General features: G+C 34.0%; 1 protein-coding gene across 1 annotated transcript; it reads left to right on the top strand.

Annotated features, from left to right (window-relative positions):
* Window positions 1–3,991: 3,991 nt before the first annotated feature.
* Window positions 3,992–10,886, top strand: LOC127882201 (LDL receptor repeat-containing protein egg-2-like). Its single transcript, XM_052430716.1, has 4 exons — window positions 3,992–4,078; window positions 4,297–4,360; window positions 6,161–6,274; window positions 10,610–10,886. The coding sequence occupies exons 1-4, from the start codon at window positions 4,058–4,060 to the stop codon at window positions 10,669–10,671; spliced, it is 261 nt and encodes an 86-aa protein (XP_052286676.1). The 5' UTR covers window positions 3,992–4,057; the 3' UTR covers window positions 10,672–10,886.
* The last annotated feature ends 12,622 nt before the right edge of the window (window positions 10,887–23,508 follow it).

The following is a 23,508-nucleotide window of genomic DNA, read 5'->3' as shown; positions in this document are numbered from 1 at the left end:
ATATTATTTATTTCTAAATCCTTTATGACCCATCATTTGGTTTTGCAAGAAAAGGTCGGAATCCATAGTAGGCAGCCATTGTGTATTTGATCTTTGTATTGTTTTTATACGTATTTAAGTTTATTCAACATATTATTTGTTTCGTTAGATAAAACCTTAAAGTCTCTATAACGCTCAAAATCAACGAAAATTTCGTTAAGTATTTCGTAAAATAAAATTTACACCTTAACAATCAGTGTTCCTTATAGCAATAGCCAAACTTTCAACGCTAGATGTAGTATGATTACTTAGATTTTTGTAGATACAAAATGCTCGTTTTTATTTATTTGTGGCCACAATTAATTCCCGCGAATATATCTATTCATACGACACACGAACACCATTTTAGTGTTCATGTGTCGTATGAATAGATATGCAAAACAATCATCAAAACGAGCATTTTGTATCTACAAACATCTATTTTACCAGACAACATCTGATGTTGAAATTTCGGCAATTGCCATAAGGAACACTGATTTTTAATTGGTTAAGTTTACTTTACGAACAATTGTATAAAATTTTCGTTTATTTTGAATAGTAATGATACTTTAAATTTTATTTGAAAAATACACAAATCTGTACGAAAGTCTCTTTATGATAAAATTTTATAATTTTGTCTGATTTAAATCGCATAAGAATATTTAAATCTAATAATTGGTAATACAAAAACTGTCATAAAACCCCCCACATGTTTCGCGCACAATTTATTACACTACAAAACTTGAAAATAAATTTGAACATCAACATCAAATGACTGAATGTTTAACCAAATTATTATCAAAGTTATTTTGCTATAACACGTGTAAAGTTTTATGAGGACAATGTTTTGAAACAAACAATTAAGATGTTGAATTAATAGGGGAAACAACGTTGTACTTATTTAACATAACAGAATTTTAAACTTATCAAATCGCATTTTTAAACTTAAATAACATAATTTCAACACCTGAGGGTACATCTAGCTTTAAATTTCCCATCTCTTCTAGAAAATAAAAGCTTTATAATTCAGATATCACACATACTTTTAGTAACCAACAAGTTCCAGTAAGTCTCACAGTTAAAACATGAAGTTTAACATTTTTGCGCACAATTTGCGTACTTTTTGTTGCATATTTTTCAGGTATACATGTTTACATAAGTCTATGTATCTATTCATGGAAAATCAGGTGATAAGAATTATCGAACAAATTTCCATAACAAAGTTAATTAAACCTAGAAAACTTCAACTGAAGAGGACGTACAAATATCAGCACCATCAAAATAATGCATGTTGAATTCAAAACAATAAATGAAAGACAGTGTTTTCTACTAAGTGAATAACGTATAGCTGTGTATTACACTTATTTTGTTTGTATTGAATCATACTGTTTCCCCGAAATGAAGTTTCTAGAATTCAATTACCATATAGTAAAAGTTGTGTTTGGGTTGTAATATAAATACTCAATACAAACCAATTGATGTTGAACATCTAACAACAGTCATGCATGAATCCAAAATATAGATTAATCAAATAGCCAAACGAACCGACTTCTGAAGCAAATACAATTGCCGGAGGGACGGATTGTAAGTTTTTAGAATCTCGCATGACAAATATCATACGTATTTTGATTTTGTTGATGATTGAGGCGGAATGTATATGCATAGACTAAACTGAACTATTATTTGATCTTCTGTAGTCATTAGGACGTGGTATGCAATCCAGCATCAGTAATTGTACACATAAAATATTTTTGGCAAGGAGGTGTTATGCAGAGAGATAACTATTTAATCCCCACCCCTTAACACGAAATGTGAAAAAATGGTTTACTATGAACATGTAACTGACCAAATTACAAAATAACTGTTATGAAACTGATTAAGTGATAACGAATTGGTAATAAATACTTATATTGTTTTTAATTGCGCAAAATCTATTGGTGCCAACGGTAAAGCAGTTAAATATTATACTTTTTTTTACAGTGACATTTATTTCTTCTCAGAGCTACAAGCGCAGTAAAGCATCATACGATCTAATGACGTTTTAGTTTTTAAAGGTACCGTCAACCACGACGACGAAGAAAAGAAAAGTTGTAAAATACCGTATTTTTTGTACAATTATTAGTTTATATTGATTAATATATCACGACTGGTATATTACATTACTTGACAAAATTTGTTAAGTTTTCATATTTTCAGTATATTCGGTAATAAATTTTACTGGGTACCGGTACCAGGTAACTACCAGTTAACGCCAGTAGATTTATCATCATCATCACGTGGTGAACCCAGGAATGCAAATTCAGCATGCGAAGTGAATAGTAGCTATTTTTTATATAAAATGATCAATCTTTTTGCGTTAATTATTGTGTGTATGTCGTTATGTCACATATTTTCGCGATGTACTTTCGATTTCACATCGCGAAATTTTATTACCCAATATATGGAAAATATTTTTTTTTCAAGTAAAGTAATATACCATTCGTGATATTTTAATCAATATAAACTAATAATTGTAAAAAATACGGTATTTTACAACTTTTTTTCTTCGTCGTCGTGGTTGAAGGTACCTTTAAAGTCTAAACCTCTTTATTTTAATTTGATTTTGTCAATAGCTTGACAGTTTCGATGTAGTTGCTTAGGAAGAGCTAGTACTATGTGACACTGTGAGAGATTTGCAGTACACAGAGATTGGAATTGAATAAGGGATATCCATTTCATAAGGTGACCACCATCGGCTTCGTTTGTCAATAAATCAGTTTCCTCGGACAAGAAAGCTCTTTGCAAACTAGATATGACTCAGGTTAACACGTTTTATATTTCCTAGCCAGTGCGTCTCGAAAACCCGTCTGTATGCTATGGCGCTTTAAAGAGGGCATGAAGTACACTTCCCTACAACTGGCGTCAGACGTTAATTAAAAAATACACCATCACAGAGTTTGTTCTATTATCATTTGATCAAACGAAGACATATTGAGCGTACCGTGTGAAACTACAGTACTGAAGTATATTGATTGGTACAGTACTGAAGTATATTGATTGGTTCAGTACTGAAGTATATTGATTGGTACAGTACTGAAGTATATTGATTGGTACAGTACTGAAGTATATTGATTGGTACAGTACTGAAGTATATTGATTGGAGAAGAGAAAGAAGATACAACAGCTTTTACACTCGACTTTAAATATTAGTGAAAGCTTACAAATACATAGAGAACTTTTATTTCGACACATACATATACACAGTTTAAATAGACCGTTATGGTCCTTGTTCAACGCATATCATATCATTCATATATTCATAAAAAATGGTGTTTCATAAAAAACGGTATGGTTCAATAAACAATAATGTTTTGATACAAATCCTCCATCTCGCATCCAGTAGAAAATCAATTTTCATATAAACAGATAGTGTGTCCTGACCATTCGGTTTATGTATTTGTTTTCACAGCATAACAATTCTATTGATTTAAGCGTTTGGGATAAGAACTTAACCATGTGTTTCAGGCTAAGTAGACTAGAAGTAAACGGCCGCTTTGGATGACGCAAGAGGAAAGTAGCAACCATTTTGGCTGCAATCGCTATCTTTGAGTTTAATAGTTGGGTCAAATAAAACACAACGGCTCAAAAGTAAAAATCAAAGATCAAACCCGTGTCTGGAAAATTATTCGCCTATACAATAACACATCTGCGTGGTTCAAACACAAAATAGATCAAAGCAATCAAAGTAAAGAAGAGAACTTACTTACCTTTTCCAAAGGTAAACATATAGTTATTCGAGTAGTTGTTATTGAGCTGTATAGTTTTGTGGATCAAAGGCATCAAAGTGAAGGCAAGATCCTATCCAACCCTTTTAAATAGTAGAACTAATATGCATAAAAAAATGCGTTTAGACGTTGACAATTCTGCGAACACAACTCATAAGCTAGCCAATCATGGTGCAGTTGTGTCTGTGGTTTTCCTTAACTTCAAGGATGTGAGTAATTTTAATTGCTATATAAGCTGGCTATTTGTTCAATCAGTCGTTGACTTAACTTGAACTATGGACACTAAACAACTTTTGGTAAGGCATTATTTGTTCAGCTGTAATGAATGTGTTAATACATTATATAATTGATTAATCTAGATCTAGCAAGTGTGGTAAACGTGGAATACGTGTTTGATAAATGTTTTTTTTAATTAGTTTTAATTGTTTAGTCATCTGTAAACAATTTTCTTTTTTTCTTTATTTAGAACTTTAGAGATTGCTCTCACAACAGAAATGTTTTATGCTTTTTGTAGATGTGCATTTTGGTATTGGCACTCCTAGAAGTGATCAACGCGCACAAGCCGAATCAAAAAACTGGTAAGAAATAACAGTTTTTAACAGTCTTGAATGTTTTTTTATTGCTATGTCATTAGAATTTCAATATTATTATGTAAATTTCACTTACGATTTAGAGTGGTTAGTTATGTTTGGCCAAATTGGACTCATTGACAGGTTTGAAACCGAGACCTGTTGTATTTCTTTTATTTTTGTGTGCCAACACTGGATCAGGCTTTAGAACTGTGAATTGTTATCGCCAAATAAGGTTCATGGAATATTTTCAAAATTATCATTGAAAACGAAATATACCATGAACTATATTGTCGATTTCATGAACGAATCAAGATTTAAAAAATCTAAGTCAGTAGTTATTTTTGACTTGTTTGAAAATAATTTTAAAACAGCAACAACTTGTATTCTATTGGAATACATGCCTTTTATTAAAGGAGCTTTTTCACGTTTTGGTAAATTGACAAAATAAAAAAATGTTTCAGATTCATAAATTTTCGTTGTGAGTTATGATTTTTGTGAGGAAACAGTAAAACTGAACATTTACCATGCTCTAAAATATCCATTGTATACATCTTTTGACGATTTAAAAACCTGAAAATTATAAAGCGTTTCAACGCGAAACGATTGGCTAATTTGGAGAGTTCTGCTGTTGTCGTTATATTTTGTGACATTGTTTTTTTACTGGAGTTTTTAAAGGGGCCTTTTCACAGATTTTGGCATGTTTTGAAGTTTGTCATTAAATGCTTTTTATTGATAAATGCAAACATTGGGTATAAAAATCTCCAGTAAAAAAACAAGAATACAATTAAAGAATTTAAAAAAAAATAACCCTCAACGGGACTCGAACCACTGACCCCTGAAGCCATGGAGCAAAAGTCTAACGCTCTATCCACTAGATCATCCGCTCTTATACCATTTTCAATGTATTTTTTTACCTCATAAATGCAATCCTCGTAGTATCAAAAAATACAACGACAACAACAGAATTCTCCAAATTATTCAATCGTTTCGCGTTGCAACGCTTTATAATTTTCAGGTTTTTAAATTGTAAAAAAATGCACATAATGGATATTTTAGAGCATGGTTAATGTTCAGTATTACTGTTTCCTCACAAACATCATAACTTCAAGAAAAAATTGGGAATCTGAAACATTTTTTTTTCAATTTTGTCAATTTACCAAAGCGTAAAAAGGCTCCTTTAAGATCCAATGTTTACATTTATCAATATAAAGCATAAAATGACAAACTTCAATACATGCCAAAATCTGTGAAAAGTCTCCTTTAAACAGATGCCTTGAAAGTTTCTATATATATAGAGAGAGAGAAACATTGCGATGGGATGAATAACGATTTGCCCGTCTGTTTAAAACAAAACAATAATACAGGTTATGAACAATAATCTGAAGGAACTAATGCCACATTAAATTGTACATCAAACTATTAAATGTTTAGTGTCAAATGTTCGCAGCGCATTGTATGCAAACGGAACATAATGCTGCTATTATAAATACCTTTTTTTTCCAGAGGCTATTAGCAGCTATTGTTGACAGAAATTAACGTAAAAATACCACTGAATTATCTCATTGTTTATATTGCATTTTTTTCATTCAAAACCATGCAAAAATCTTATAATCTTATTTTTTTTATGGTTATAGCCATCTTATATTTGAACACCGTCATCAATTGCATTTTAATTGAATCAAATAAACGACTGAAGCTAATTAAGTTACTCTCAAAAGAGACTTAAGGCTTTTTGATAAAGCGGAGCCTTCACTTACACATTTCAAAGCGTCTGAGCTGCTGATGTACTTCCTATTTATTGTGTAGGCCTACGCTGCGACAAGTGCAAAGGAACGAAATGCCCTCTCCTCCGCGCTGATCGGGTCTGCGATGGATTCTCAGACTGCGATGATGGGGCGGACGAGTTCAATTGTCCGACAAGTAATATCAAATTTTTATATGGTGTTCAACTTGCCAACATTACTTAAACTATATTTGAACATAAATTACAGGCTTAAATTGACTTACTGTGGAAAAAGGTTATAATTATAATATGAAAAAACACGCACATCTAAAACCCGTTTTAAACAATTTTACCGTATCAACTTGTATTTTCTGATTTGTTTTCGCACAAATTTCAAGATATGGGTAAAAACGTAAAAAAAATTGTGGAATAATATTTTATTAGTTTCTAATTCTCTAACAAAAATAAAATAAAAGTATGCATAATAGAGGTCCTTGAGTACATTTAAGAAATAATTACCTATACAAATTTGGAACTATTTTGATATATTCTCCGCCTTTGTGTGAGTAAAACATACATACACGCGCGTTTCATAGAAGACATTCTCCAAAACAGTTAATAGACCATTTTACTTTCTCGTAATGTTAATGTTATATTTCTTACATACAGTAATACAGTCGAAACCCGATGGCTCGAACTCGTCGGGACCGGCAACAAAAGTTCGAGCCATCCGGAATTCGAGCCATCCGATTTTTAATAAACGTTTGTTTACGAACACGTATTCAGTACATTTTCACCTCCAGTTGTAGAGTACACATTTTGCTTAAACTCCATACTACTTCGTACTTCTTTCTGCTTTTGAAATAATAAGAACCAAGTTATACTTTTATTTATCAATATTTTAAAACCGTAACAACTACAATCAAACACATATCATATAGTAAATCATACCAGCACGTTTTAACGTAGCTTATTTTCTGGTAGCACAGAGCACTAAGGAACCAAACACGCATCAGCACTATAGACACATCATTTACATATGAGACAGTACTACATTTATTGATTTATTTATATTTTTGAAGAATAACAAGATGTCAGTCTCACTGGGGGCTGACGAGGTCAAATCGTAGTCCGTTTCGCTACGACGTCGGGTATAGGTTTTACTACGAAAACATTGTGTAAATACACTACTTAATCAGGCGAGTTTCATCTTTTCTGGTGTTTATGGATTAGAGAACGGAACATCCAGTAATAGTAGGTACTTATTTTCAATAACAAACTAATAACAAAAACGCGTAATTGCAACCTTTAAGTTTATTTTAAGCTAAAATCGAAATATTTTGATTTGAAGCAATGCATAAGGTGGTTATTCTGTTAAAATAGCTAATTACGGTTACTTAAATAAAATAAAACTACATGTTACTTTGATTCAGTGTACATTACACATTTTAAAGTGCAAAACAGGTTACGAACATATTTTTTAATTATTCAAATGCTTTTTTTCGAATGAAATTACAAGTCACTTTATGTATAGGTTTCGCACAGAGTAGGTATTGGTTGCGCAACGAAGTACAAATATAATGTATAGGTTGCTCAACGAAGTTTCTGTATCCATTTCAGGACAAATCACATGCAGTTTGCAGTTACTGCAGACTGCCATTTCCCAGTGCAAAAGATGCCGTGCTTCACTGTGCGCATGAACATCCAAACGAAAAGGTTGAACCCGGTGAAAGCCGGCAGAGTCCCGGCAGAGTCCTGGTATACCGTCACTACGCCGGCACTCACCGGGACTATACCGGCATCAGACCCCGGCAGAGCTGCGGCAACGCCCCGGTAAAACCGGGGACAACCGGGACTCCACCGGGAAAGTATTCAAATGTTTCATACCGGTTGTTCCCGGTACAGTCCCGGTTGTTCCCGGTGCCAAGCCGGTCGTTGCCGGTCCTACCCGGTGACTCCCGGTTCATCCCGGAGGTATTAAACATTTTAATACTTTCCCGGTGGAGCCCTGGTGGAGCCCCGGTTGTCCCCGGTCGTCCACGGTTCATCCCGGTGGAGCACCGGTTCATCCCGGTAGGGCCCCGGTTCAACCCGGTAGATGCCTGATCACGCACTGGGGCTCCGCCGGCATCATAGTGAGACTGGGCCTTAACCGCATTGTAACACGAGGTAAATTTACCGGCTGTCATGTACGCAGTAAACAATAACCTGTGACAGAACCCACTGCCACACCTTTACAACAATATATTGGTTATGCAATTGCGGATTTATGCCATTGGGGTCCTACTTTCCACACCTTACGGCTGTTACAGGTGTGGATTTTACAGGTAAAATCATGTATACGAACATGAAATTCATCTCAAAATTAGTTGACGATAACCGATTTTCAAGAAAATCGCTTTGATATATATACAATGTAAAAATCAAATTCCGTATGAGATAAATAATGATCGAAGTTGGGACATGGGATTTACTTTGACATAAGCAGAGTTTTGAGATAAGCGAGTTGGGGATAACGAGAATCGAATGTTATTTGATAAAGAGTACCGTATGCTGAAAACCTATCGTCGGTCTGTATCAAAATGAACGTATAAGGGATTGTCACGAGGTAAAGATGCGTCATTTTTATTGAGACCGACGACATTAGGTTATCGACTCTCAACTGTCATCTTATATTTTATGGATTTTCGAGTTTAATCGTTTCATTTGGCCTAGTCGTGAATTTAATTATATCATAATAATGTGCAATACAATGTCGACTGTGCGCTTCGAATCATGTTGTGCCGTTGTTACTACCTCTTCCTCAAAGGAAACATCCAGCCACTCCATGACTCTGTATTAACTTTTTTTTCTTTATTTTGCCTTCGAGAGATAACCAATACGTCTTCTGTGAGAAACGCATACACGCTAAAGCGTTGTCGTAGCGAGGCTTATACGTATACTGTCAGAGACATGATCATGCTTAATAATAATATTTAGCCTTTATTTCTGATAACTGAGTCACCCTACACATTTCTAAACACACCAGTGGCTTAACGATACATAGATCAATATGGAAATTGTAAAATTGTGTCAATTAAACACAGTTGTAAACCTTAATTGCATTTTTAAAAGTGAAACTTGACTTTGCTTTGAAAATCAGCGGTATATTTCATGTTTAACCGCATAAACCAGACACATCTTGGATTATAATTTGATGTAACAAACCTATGAAATGTCATAATGCTTAAATTCAGAGTTTTGTTATTAGAAAAGCATGATCTTACATGTTTAAAACACAATTTTCGACTAATACTTTCTCGATGTCATATGTTTTTAAACAATGTTTTCGTAGTAAAACATATACCCGACGTCGTAGCGAAACGGACTACGCTTTGACCTCGTCAGCCCCCAGTGAGTCTGTGTTGCGTTCCTTCATGGAGCGTATATCTCATCTAGAGTCCGTGGTTCCTTAGTTGTCGTCGAGAAAAGAAGCTTTTTATTACACCCAGTTGAGATTGAACATGCTGTGAGTTTTCGCACTCCTCTAGATACTTTCTGATTACACTAATACAAAATGTCATCTTTTACTAAAATCAATTAACGATTGAGTCGATGACATGTTTGCAACTGGTGTTAAATCAATTATTGAGTGCCTGTAATTAATCAAGTGGTCTTAATCGATTAACAGTGTATGCGACCCGAAGCAAGTTCGAGCCATCCGAACAAAAGAACGTGTGAAAATTGTAACCGGGACTGTGAAAACAGTTCGAGCATTCCGATAATTCGAGCCTCGCGAAATCGAGCCATCCAACTTTATATGAATATATAGCAATAAAAAAAACGGTGCTTTGATGAGAGTTCGAGCCAACCGGAAATTCGAGCCATCGGGTTTCGGCTGTATATATGCATGTACATTAAATTTAAAGCCTTATTAAAAATATAAACATTTAATGAACTTAATTAGTAAAATTGTATTACTAATGTGGTAAATAGCAGAAAGCTGATGTACATATAGATGGCAATGTCTGTTTGGGATAATTGAACTTTTCCGGAGAGCATGACATTAATAACCAATCATGAAAATAACTTATTAAACCTATTCCATCTAGAGATTAATTCAATATTTTAGTTGTAAAATCTGCGACGGTCTATTTTGACAACGAAGTTTACCGCATTTGTATAGACCCCCAACCAGACGGTCAAACACCAAATCACATTTAAAAAATGTCAAAGCGTAGATACTAATTATCTTTATGAGATAGCTTGTCAAGCATACAATTATAACGGATTGAAGTTATCATTTGGAGATGAACAATCAGAATACATCAGTGATTATCTAAGTTGCATAGGTTAAACACTCTGCGTCAAAGAACTGTGTAGTATAGTATCATTTTGATATTACAATTATTGGCCCCTAGCAAATTCTGAACAGAACTCTTTTTTTGCAAGCCGATATAGTTTTGCTCCTTGTGTCCGGGTACAGGGTGGCGCTATATTCACACCCTACATATACACCACAGCTACAGCTTATTTATGTTGTCTGTTTTTAGAGCCGTGTTCGACAGAAGCCCCTACGACAACCTTTAGGACAACCCAAACGACAACCCGTTAAGACCCATACAACAACCCCTACAACAACCCCTACAACAACCCGTACAACAACCCTTACGACAACCTTTTGGACAACCACTTGGCCATGGCCAGGTTAAAACAGCTACTTCTGTCACTCCAGTGACAATTACTATGGATATTCCTTAAAACAACTTCCAGACTAAAAATCGACTGCTTCAGAACATAATCATTACTTTTTTAGACTTATAAAAACAACAACAAAATTTACAAAACGGCATGGTTTTCCTTTGAATGCAATAACACGATGTTCGTGTACGTCATGACACATAACCGTGACACCATTCGTGTAACCGTGGAGTGGAAAGGTGGGCTTGAATTCTGACTAGAAGATTTGTTTGTTTCTCTGATAATATTTTACACCGAAGCAGTAATTTTACGTCCATCGTTGTGCTACAGAAGTCATTTTATGAAACGTGCTGTTTTCTGGTTGAAAAAACTTTTTTCCACTAAGTAATTGGTCTTTTTCAGACGACGTCATATATTTTCGCGAGTCCGGAGAAATTGCCTCCCTTTGAATTTCTGACTGATAGTGACTGATAGTGATAGTGATACTTTATAACAGTGATTATTAGTGACTATAATATTGATTATAAAAGCAGTGCATCTTCTTCTGTTGACATTCTGCACAGGTATATACTATTATAGACACCATTATTATACTCTTGTATACGTGAGAACTTGTCAGACTAGATTACTGTTGACAATGGAGGCAGCACAAAGTAAAGACTATGTTGACAATATTATGTCTGCCTCACAGCCAATTCCTAAACACTCTGATTGTTCAGTGTCAACTTCGACCTCACGGAAAAGACATTCTTCAGATACGCCTCTTGATACAGTTTTCAGCAAGAAAGTAAAAGAAACCCAGGATGAGACTGACAGCGTTATGGCATCCGCCAGACGCACTTTGTATGGGCAGACACCTAGCAAACCATGTGTTGAGGGCCAAGTAATAGGCAACAGTGGTATAGCTGTAATTTTGCAGAAACTAGATAGGTTGTCGGAAGAAGTTAAAGAAGTAAACAGATCCCTGACTGACCGTATTGACACTCTTGAGAATGAATAAGAGAGAAAACGTACAGAAAAACTACTGGATAAGATGGCACAAAGTATAGACAGACGTGTGAACAACGAGATGAATAAAATTCATAAAAGTCTTGATGAAAGAATCGACACTTTGCGTGCTGATATCACTAATGAACTTGATACATTGTCAAGCCGAGTGAATTCAATGACGGATGTTCTTCAGACTGACCAGATCTGAGATAGATCATTAAACTTGGTCTTTCGTAAAGTGCCAGAAACTGTTAATGAAAACATTGTTGATAAAATTAACACTATCATAAAGGACCACATGCACGTCAATGATGTCAAAGCTTCATCTGCCAAAAGACTACATGTTCGTGGAAATGACCCAATGATCCCAGGCATTGTAGTTGTTACCTTCACAGACAAGGAGCAGCGGTCAAAGATTCTGAAGGCTAAGAAACAATTGAATAACTCCATTTTTAAACAAGTTTTCGTGCACGAAGATCAGTCAAAAGAGGAGCGACTTGCTGCTGGGAATCTTCGAGCTATGGTGAATGCTGTAAATAGAGGCCAACATCTTTCCATACGAGGAAACCGTGTCTACACAAACCAAGTGAATCGTGGTACCCATAATAATGGTACAAACAGTACAAACAGTGGCGCCCACAATGGTTCAAATAGTGTTAACTATGGTGCCCATAATAATGGCACAAATACTCAACCCAGCCCTAGTGGTCCAAGACAGACAGGTCAACGAGGTGGAGCACAGAGTCAGCGTGGATTTAGACCAAGAGGACCAAGAGGCGGCTACAGAAGAAGTTAGGTCACCTGCGGGTTCTGGAACATTAATGGCTTTAGTGCAGACCTCAATAGTGATAACTATATTATACGCCAATCATGTATTGATAAATTAGACATTGACATTATAGGCATCAGTGAAACTAAACTTACAGGACAGAATGTTATAAACTTACCAGGTTATTTATGGTTTGGTAATAATAGAAAACTTACGCATGTCAATGCTAGGACAGGGTCTGGGGGTGTTGGATTTCTTGTAAAACAACATATTGCTAATTATTTTTCTATTAATATCGTAAATGACAGTTATGATGGTATTTTATGGTTAGAATTTACTGATAAGTGTACTAATTATACTTTCTATGCTTGTGTTTGTTACTTGCCACCAAATAACTCCTCAAGACAGGTTGATGTTTGTGATTTTTATGACACTTTGCTTACTAATGTATATGAATATCAAAACTCTGGCACTGTTTGCATATGTGGTGACTTCAACAGTAGAATTGGGGAGAATGAGGATTATATTGTTGGTGTTGATGAGATTGCTGTGAGAGATGTTGTGGATTTTACAACAAATTCCTATGGTGATAAACTTATTGATTTTCTTATTGACAGTAACATGTGTGTTCTTAATGGTCGCAACTTTGTAAAAAATGATTTTACCTCGGTGTCTATAAAAGACTGTGCAGTGGTTGATTATTGCATTATTCACCATGATAATCTTCATCTGTTTCAAGATTTCAAAGTCACACGAAGCACGGAAATTTTAAATGAGCTACATGCTCAATTTGGTATTTTACCCCCATCTGTTCCTGATCATTCTATTTTGTCATGGACGTATATTTTAAAAGGCCAGGATCAATTTTATGCACATAATTGCTGCACTGATGACCATCAATCAGGTCGTAATGCCTCATATGATAGATTTAATGTAGATAATATTAATAATGAATTTCTTACGGCAGACAGTGTGATCAAGTCATTGCATGATACTGTTTTTAAATTAGAACAGAGTATCAGATTGCAAACAGATGTCGATTCAGCCTATATTGATATATGCACTGTTATTAGAAAAGAAATGTATAGCAAACTAGAATATAAAAAAGTTAATATACTTTTTAGTAAAGATAACAAGAAAAGAAGAATAGGCAAACCGTGGTGGAATGAACAACTGTCTAACTTATGGATTTCCCAATGTAAGGCAGAAAAGGATTGGTTAAATTGTAAAGAGGCCAATGCCAAAAATCATCTCAAATACTTATTTGTAACGGCAAGACGTGCATTTGACCGTGAAGTTCAGAAAAGTAAACGGGCATACTGGGTCTCATTTCAAACTAATCTCGCCTCTCAATGTGAAGAGAATCAGGTAGAGTTTTGGAAATCCATTGGAAAAATTGGTGTTGCTCAATCCAAAAATAAAGCTATCCCTTTAGAAGTGTTCTGTGATGATGGCTCTATTTCAGATAATATTGACACAGTTTTGTCAAAATGGAAGAATGATTTTAGCAGTCTGTTTTGCAACAGAAACAATTCTTTTCAATATCAAACATGGTTAGGAAATAGCAATGCTGGGAACAATCTAAATTGTGAAAGTTTAAATGAAAATATTACTCTATCTGAAGTATGGAAGGCCATTACTAAAGCAAAGCGTGGCAAAGCATGTGGTAATGACTCAATACCTGTAGATGTGTTAAAAAATGATGTCTGTGTTTCTTTTCTACATATTCTTTTTAATGTTTGTTTTAACTCTGGCATAGTACCATCTGAGTGGGGTAAAATAATTATAAGTCCCATTCCTAAGTCAAGTACAACTGATTTACGAGACCCCCTGTCCTACAGAGGCATTGCATTATCCTGTTCCATGTATAAATTATATAGCTCCATTCTAAATGACAGAATATCACAATGGTCTGAGGATAATGATGTCATTGTTGATGAGCAAAATGGCTTTCGGAAAAATAGAAGTACAATTGATCATTTGTCGTCTCTAACTAATATTATTGAAACAAGAAAGCGTTTAAGGCAGTCTACTTTCTGTGCCTTCATTGATTTTAAAAAGGCGTATGATTTCGTAGAAAGAGGCATTTTGTGAAATAAGTTGACTTCAGTGATAGGTGTTAAAGGAAAAATTGTCATAGCTATCAAATCGTTATATAATAATGTAACATCATGTGTACGAATTAATGGCCATTATACCGAAGAGTTTGAGGTTCAATGTGGCCTTCGACAAGGCTGTGGCCTGTCACCGCTTCTTTTTAATCTGTTTATTAACGATCTAGCTGTTGCAATTAAAGCCCTAGATAAAGGCATATCCATAAGTGATAATGAAAAACTATGTATATTACTTTATGCAGACGACATTGTTCTTATCTCTGATAATGAGCAGGATCTACAATCTATGTTAAATGTTTTAAATACATGGTGTTCTTTCAATTGTATGGTTGTGAATCATGATAAAAGTCACATAGTGCATTTTAGACCTTATTGTAGAAAGAGAACAACAATTTCATTTACATGTGGTGACTACAATTTGCAAGTTGTGAACAAGTACATGTACCTTGGTATCCTATTGGATGAGCATCTAGATTTTGGTGCCACTGCTAAGTGTGTGGCACAAAGTGCTGGCAGAGCGCTTGGTCTTTTAATTGCTAAATGTAAATCAGCAGGCGGTTTGCCATATAAAGTATTTACCAAATTATATGATACGACTGTCTGGCCTATAATTTCATATGGTGCGGCCATTTGGGGCACTAAATCATTTTCGTGTATTAATGCAGTAGAAAGTCGAGCTATTCGATTCTTTCTTGGTACAGGCCGATACACACCTATAAATGCTTTGTATGGCGACACTGCCTGTCAACCACCACATGTTAAACAGTGGAAATCTATTGCACACCATTGGTATAGACTTGTTAATATGGACAGTGGTAGAATGAATCAAAAAGTATTTTTATTCTGTTCCGTTAAAAGTAGCAGAACTTGTAAGAATTGGCAGTTTGAATGTAAAACTCATTTTAATGATATATGTTTGTTAAATCCATTGAATGACTGTGAAATACTAAACAAAACGCTTTTTACATAAATATATAGTTAAATGAATAAGTTAAGTAATTGGTTTGTATCGTTAGTGTTATCAGGAAGCAACGAAGGAACTAACTAGTAAGGTACTCATTTTGTTTAAACATAGCATACACATTATTACAAATATAATTATGTTTAATTGTAGTACAAGAAATAATAGATGAGAAATTGTTGACAGTGTAAAACGATTGGTTAATTTTATATACAATCTTTAAATCTCGATATCTCGCACATATTCATAAGAAGTGATATTCTGAATTTACCATATTACTAGCACATAGTTGGCTTGTACGGTTTTATCTAGCAATATTAATTCACAAGTACATTTCCAGTTTAAATTTCTAATTACAAATGAGGAAGCACTCACTCTTAATCTTGTTAGAGCTTTTCTATGGCAATAATTGTCAACATATTCACTATATTTGTCAAAATCATAATCCTTTTTTAAATCTAACATAATTATTTTATTTATAATATGAGACCATGACTGAACATTTTTATCTGGAAGTCGTTGTTTTAGATAATGGTATGTTATTTTAATATTTTATTGCACTATATTACATAAGCCTACATTTTTAAAGGGTTCTTCAATAGCTTTTGTCCAGCAAATCTTTACATAAGCTAAAGCAAACGTCTGTGATATTATTATCGTACATAAATAGTATAAGAGAGTAAGGTGAATTAAAAATGCATCACAATGTAAGATACCCCTGTTTGCTGACACTTGGGATATGATTACTAGAGAGATATATAGAATTTGAGATGTATTTTGTAAACCTCATTGTTTGTATAGACCCCCAGACTTCGCAACCACATGTTCTTATAGGTACAACTAAAGTGCTACATAGTAACAATTATTTTACGCCAGGTTCTACTCTAATTAAATAGACAGAAGGATAGTATATGCCTCATGTAGGATTTTAAGAGCATCAGTAAGCGAAACATTATAATTTTATTTTGAAACCTATGTAACTTACTTTGTCAACAATTTCAATGTTTTTATTTTAAATAGCCAAAAACAGTTATTTTAGTTGTGCTTTTTTTAATAAAAAATCTTTTTTAACATTTCTTTTTATACCCAATTTTCGAGAGTAGGTAATTTTTTCAAATCAACTGGGCTTGTAATATGCATGGATCGGTTTTGAAATCTTTTTTATATGAACATTATACACCGATGTGCACACAGGCGAAATATATTTTCGCTAAAATGAGCATTATATTTCGATGTGCACATAGACAAAATAAAAAGTATACATCTATGAAAATAATATGGTATTGACATTTCGCACAAAACAATCTTATTACTCAAAAACCTTTGCTATGCATGATTTCTTTGATGACAATAACTTTGATTTATTTAATGCATATTACCGTAAAATTAAAATGCCTCAACCATCGCTATAAAGCTAAACTTATTCATTTCATTTGTTCACTAATCTTCACAATGTATTTTTTTGTATTGAATAAAATTGTAATTTTATATACAATTGACATGATCTCAGTTTTTATCATGTAAATATTACGTTGTATACCCACCATAAGAAGAGATTCTTGTAAACATCCTTGTTACCATAGTTATTTTCCGAGTCAGGAAGAGTTAAGCAGAGATAGGTTCGATTTTAGCAATAAAATTGAAGACAATTTAAATATTTCTCTTTTCATGTTAGTTTAATGTGACACGCGCTTAAAAAAATTGTACAATGCAATACATTTTCGATGAAAGTAGTAACACTTTGCTAGCTCATTCATCCAAAAAGTAAACAAAAACAACTTATAGTTGAAACTTGAATCACATGTAAACCTTGTAAATACTTAAAAATTTAATTAAATTAAATACATAGTATTTAATGCACAGATCATAAGTATAGCAACAACCGTTGCCCTTCAATTGAAATTTTATAACCGTTTAGATTAAAATTTAAATCTTGATTAAATAAAACTGATTTTGTACGTTGCTCCGTAAAATCACTGCTGCTGCTGCTACTACTACTACTACTACTACTACTACTACTACTACTACTACTACTACTACTACTACTACTACTACTACTACTACTACTACTACTACTTCTGCTACTTACTTCAAATATTTAATTCTTTTTTTTTCATGTAGAAACATATGTTAATTAATTAATAACATAAAACACAGGTGGTTAGCGTGTGGCTATGATATTAATTAGTGAAAACATCATTTTGAATGATAAATAATCATATTATAACGAAAAATTAACTTTTCTGAAAAAAAAAATATTTCACTATCAAATATATATATAACAAGGTATGCAACTCAAAATCAGCCCAAAACGGGGTGCATCGCTTTGAACAGCCATATCTTCATAAATTTTGCAGCGATTTTCACGATCTCGGTCTTATTCAACGCAGAAATGAATTTCCTTTCTGGAAATGTATATGTCTTGCAATATTTTTACAAATGCTGGGTCAACTTTTAAGAAATAACACGATACACAACACGCATGACCCAGTTGACAGTGATCATGTATTCTTTATGAATGAAATCTCCAGTTGTAAAGACACACCTCCGCATTGGACCAATGAAATCACTCGTATGTTTAAAATGTCAGTTAGTTGAAATGTATGTAAACAAAGGTTTCAAACGGCGCTGGACAGTAAGTCTTGATGCAGAATGTAACGACAAGAACGGTAATAATGTTTTTTCATACGTTTTATTGAATTATGGTATCGAACTACATGAACTTTGTAGGGAAGTTGCCCTTTACTCCGTGAAGATTTCAGTCTTAAAGACAGCATGATCACTGTCAACTGGGTCATGCGTGTTGTGTATCGTGTTATTTCTTAAAAGTTGACCCAGCATTTGTAAAAATATTGCAAGACATATACATTTCCAGAAAGGAAATTCATTTCTGCGTTGAATAAGACCGAGATCGTGAAAATCGCTGCAAAATTTATGAAGATATGGCTGTTCAAAGCGATGCACCCCGTTTTGGGCTGATTTTGAGTTGCATACCTTGTTATATATATATTTGATAGTGAAATTTTTTTTTTTTCAGAAAAGTTAATTTTTCGTTATAATATGATTATTTATCATTCAAAATGATGTTTTCACTAATTAATATCATAGCCACACGCTAACCACCTGTGACATAAAACAGCTAATTTAAATGCCAAAAACAGATTATTTTAATCAAATATGGCAGTAACATATACTTTCCTAAATTTTGGAGGCCATCTTGGTGGCCATCTTGAAAATGGTGGCCATCTTGGAAATTGGAGTTGGGTCTATAGCTAAAATTGAATAAAATACGTTTATCTACAAATGTGCCAAGTTTGTTGCTTTTATTAAAAAGTGAACAATTCCACTGAATACAAGCACCATATGATCCCGCTATAATTAGTTGATAGTAATATCTGTTACTTAATAAAAAAAGAAGGTATGTTTAATAAAATGATAAACAAGAGCTGTCTCCATCGGAAGACATATGTCCCCGAAAAACGCATTTTCGAAACCTAAACGCAGATTTCGAAACCTAAACGCGGACCCTAAACTCAAGGTCAAGGTAAAAGGGATCAACATTTTTGTGCGTATGGAAAGGCCTTGTCCATATACACATGCGTACCAAATATGAAGGCTACATCTGAAGCGACATAGAAGGAATGAGCATTTTTCGAAACCTAAACGCAAAAGTGTGACGAACAGACGGACAGACAGACGGACAGTGCGATCACTTTATGCCCTCCTTCGGGGGCATAAAAATAACAACACATATATTACAGGATGTACATTTATCCTCTTCGATAAGCAACGGAACCGTTTGATGTTAGCTCATCGACAATCTTAAATGTCAACCTCTTTAATCATGTTCTTAAGATATTTGTTATGTTTGCTTGTCGACAATCTTAAATGTCAACCTCTTTAATCATGTTCTTAAGAATGTGTTTCTTTTTAAAGAGTTTTATTATTTTTGTCTACATGTTCATCCGTTATCAAAATATGATGACTGATACTGAAGCAAATACTTTCTTTATTACTCAATTGAACAATGATATCGATTAGGGGGTGTAGTATCACTTACAAGCTTGAAGTTCTTATCGTTGTTAATATATTTACTTTCAGTTCATAGCTTTATATCATTGAAAGGATTATTTTAAACGTATGCAATCAAGTAAATTATTAGTATACTTCAAGTAAAATAATATGTATTTGATGTATCCTTTCAGGTCAGTGGACAATGAGGTTCATAGAAGCAATATATCACTTGATGAAATGCCTACTTCATCCCTTTAATCCCGTAATAGTTTAGAAAAAGAGGCTTTTCAAGAATTATCACAGGATGAGACGTATCAAACGTTTACGTGGATTTAAAAAATCCTTCATTCGCTAGTAACACACACAGTATCAGAAGAATTAAGTAAGAAAGGCACACAAAGATCTCTTTTATTTAAATATGGGTTTATTCCATTGATCACGATTTGTTTAAGAGATTAGTGGCATTTATAATATGAAAACAAATCGCGTTTTGGAATCAGTCTATTCTTGAGCTTCAAACGGTGCATAAACACATAAACTTCACAACCGGAAATGTCATGCTGGCAACGAATTACACACAACATATATCTATTATAAAAGAAAACATCTCTTTTATACAAGAAATCAACGCATCTCTCCCTATGCCTTTGATTACACCGTCGATATTCGGAACCTTGCTTATCCTAATACTGGTTGCGAAGGGTAAGTCTCTATCACAACCGTTTTCTTCGTAATACTGCCAGGCTTCGATTTATGTAAGACTTTCCTTTGTCCGCTTCAGGCATGTGGTATCTGGTTCAGTTTTGGCGGGAACACATTTAAAATTGCTTCTCCATTTCTTTTAGTCTATGTAGAAAACTTTGTCTAGACGTCGGTAAGCGTATCAATTTTGACACATTTGCTGCATTTTATGAAATTTGTCTACAATGTATAATTTGTCTTGCCTATTTTGTGTTATTGTAACATATTTTATCAATAAATTACAATTTAACACATAAATCGTATAATCTCGATTTAACGATAACGATGGTGAATGTTTTCATTAGTGTTTTATTTCACCGAGAGTTTGCGTTAAAAAACACACCAGGAGGAAGCAGTACATTTTACCCGTTGTACATATGTACATTTACTTTTCATCTTCACCAAGAAATGATTTTTATTCTCAGAAAAAGAGGTTTCAACTTAATTGTTCATTCACATTTGTTTAATCGTACCTCAATACCTAATTTTATACTCTCGCATATATGTGCAATCCATGTTTGAGCGCTAAGACACTCGTGAATGATTTAAATGAAACAATCAGGTCGTGCAAAGGGATTAGCGCTTGGACGTTTGCATGACATTTACTTATGCGCCTACCCTTTAACACATTCTCGAAGCACCGCAAGCCACATAGTTGCGTAAATAGTTATGTCGTAATATAACATATGAATAGGGTCTATGAGCCATTCGTCGTTCAGGCCGTTTTTCCGCAATACACAAGATCTATTCTTTGTTTCGAAACTACACAGCATTATTGTGGTCCGTCAAAATATTAAGAATTTCACAGTATTTTCGCGAAAATTGTCCCAAACCTAAATAACAATAAACTGCTTCTATTATTGCTGAGTGATTTAATTTATAATTCCGGCATTTTAAAGCCAAAATGCAGCTTGTCAGTTGGCATGTACGGTCCAGGAGTATATCGGCAGATTAAGGTTAAAACTAGTCTTTCGTAAGATCCTTTGGTACCCAACTTACCTTTTTTCTTTGGGCTATGGCTATTCGGACCAAGGTTAACTGGACCCCCGATGAGCTTGAAAACACTTGTACAACTTTTTAGGATAGATGGTGTCACAGCGATTGCAATCAGACCGAACACAGAGATAACAATCCAATTGCTTTATTAGAATATTCGGAAACATAGAGACACAAACGTCATGTTTTTTTAAACACACACAAATATAATAATGAATAAAAATAATATTCAACACTGTGTATGTGAAATATGCCGTGTGAGTTTTTTTACTCGACTATTCACCGAATAGTCCGAGGAATACTATTAACCCAAATGCTGGCTTTACATTCGGCGTCCGTGTAATGCTTAGGTAAATGGAAGCATTTTAACATCACTGTAAATATATTGTTACAGCGGATTTTCAGTTGAAACTTCATACAGTTGCTCGTGGTCATACATGTACTCTTGGTGTGAACCAACTGACCAAGTTTCCAAACTCTGACCTGCAGTATAGACGAATTATGCTCCCTTTTTCAAAGGAAAAAACGGTTCTCCATATTACTGTTACTACTTCAGGTATTCAATTGAAACTTAACAGATAAGTTTAGGGTTATTGTTTAAGATTGTTTGCCATATTCTATAACTCTGACTTCCAATGTGGCAGAATAATGCTCACTATTTGTACATACAAATTTAATTATGGTTAACGCGCAACTTTTCATTATCACTGTTTATACTAGAGATAATCAAATGAAACTGCAACAATTTGTTCGGGGTCGTTGGATGAGGTAACTGCTCAAGTTCTATCGCTCTGACTTGCAATTTAGCAGAATATACCCTTTTGTGCACATTAAAGTTTGGATAAGGTAAACTTTTCCATATCACTGTTATTCTTGAACATGTTTGTGTAGGTAGGTTATACGCTGATCTAGCGAAGGTTTGCAGTAAGGTCATCGGGGGGGGGGGGGGTAAAGAACATGTGTATTCAAATAAACTTCTTTACAGGATGATTAAAATTGCATGGTTATGAGTAATATAAATGAACATTATTTATATAAATAAGATAAAAAATATCCTTGTTTGGAATAGCAACTAGTCATGTCTGTATAATTTATCGGTATTTTGTGTCAATCTAACACTTAATTAAATTTGATATCAATGAGAGCTGTCCCAAGATAGCGCGAAGGTTTTAGTCCGCTTTGCTGGTGTTGCTCGAGTATACATGTACAAACACAGTGAATCAATAGTCGAGTGAGTAATATTGGAACAACTCTCCTTGTTAAATATATGCGATTATAAATGTACAAACACAGCGAATCAATAGTCGAGTGAGTAATATTGGAACAACTCTCCTTGTTAAATATATGCGATTATAAATGTACAAACACAGCGAATCAATAGTCGAGTGAGTAATATTGGAACAACTCTCCTTGTTAAATATATGCGATTATAAATGTACAAACACAGCGAATCAATAGTCGAGTGAGTAATATTGGAACAACTCTCCTTGTTAAATATATGCGATTATAAATGTACAAACACAGCGAATCAAAAGTCGAGTGAGTAATATTGGAACAACTCTTCTTGTTAAATATATGCGATAATAAATGTACAAACACAGCGAATCAATAGTCGAGTGAGTAATATTGGAATAACTCTCCTTGTTAAATATATGTATTTAATGAAAAGAAAAGTATAATTTAACATTAGTAAACGACCGTTCTGCGTTTGCGACCAAACGTCTAAGGTTACCTTAAATGCTGAAAAAGCTTTTAGTTGGCCCTTGTTGGCTTTCTTTATGAATCTCTTATATGGTTTGAATCTTGGACGTAATGATTTGAGAACTTAAAACGTATTTGGCAAAAGTGTGTACCTACATACATAGCTTCATGTTGCATATAAGATTGGCTTATGAAGAAGTGTCTCACCGGTGGGTATCATATACTCTTAGCACCCCATGTGTCTCGGAAATACTCATTATGCACACAAACTGCTACATTCGTAATACAGTAAAACCCCAAATCCTTATTTGAACTTAACAAATAATGTTATAATTACACTAGCGTTTTAACATTGTCATTAAATATATGAGATATAAAATATATTTGGTTAATTAGTATATCGATAGATTCACACAAACAAGTGTTTATGTATGCGTAACTTAAGAATAATTAATACGCCCTTAG

Source organism: Dreissena polymorpha, chromosome 5 (assembly GCF_020536995.1).
Source record: "Dreissena polymorpha isolate Duluth1 chromosome 5, UMN_Dpol_1.0, whole genome shotgun sequence".
Classification (NCBI taxonomy): Eukaryota; Metazoa; Mollusca; class Bivalvia; order Myida; family Dreissenidae; genus Dreissena; species Dreissena polymorpha.
This window is presented reverse-complemented; position numbering and strand designations above follow the sequence as displayed.

What these genes read in the sequence shown, in the direction of transcription:
- LOC127882201 (XM_052430716.1), top strand. Translation starts at nt 4,058, where the DNA reads ATGGACACTAAACAACTTTTG. An exon ending in TGGACACTAAACAACTTTTG is followed by an intron (nt 4,079 to 4,296) that starts GTAAGGCATTAT and finishes TGCTTTTTGTAG; the next exon opens with ATGTGCATTTTGGTATTGGC. An exon ending in CGAGTTCAATTGTCCGACAA is followed by an intron (nt 6,275 to 10,609) that starts GTAATATCAAAT and finishes GTCTGTTTTTAG; the next exon opens with AGCCGTGTTCGACAGAAGCC.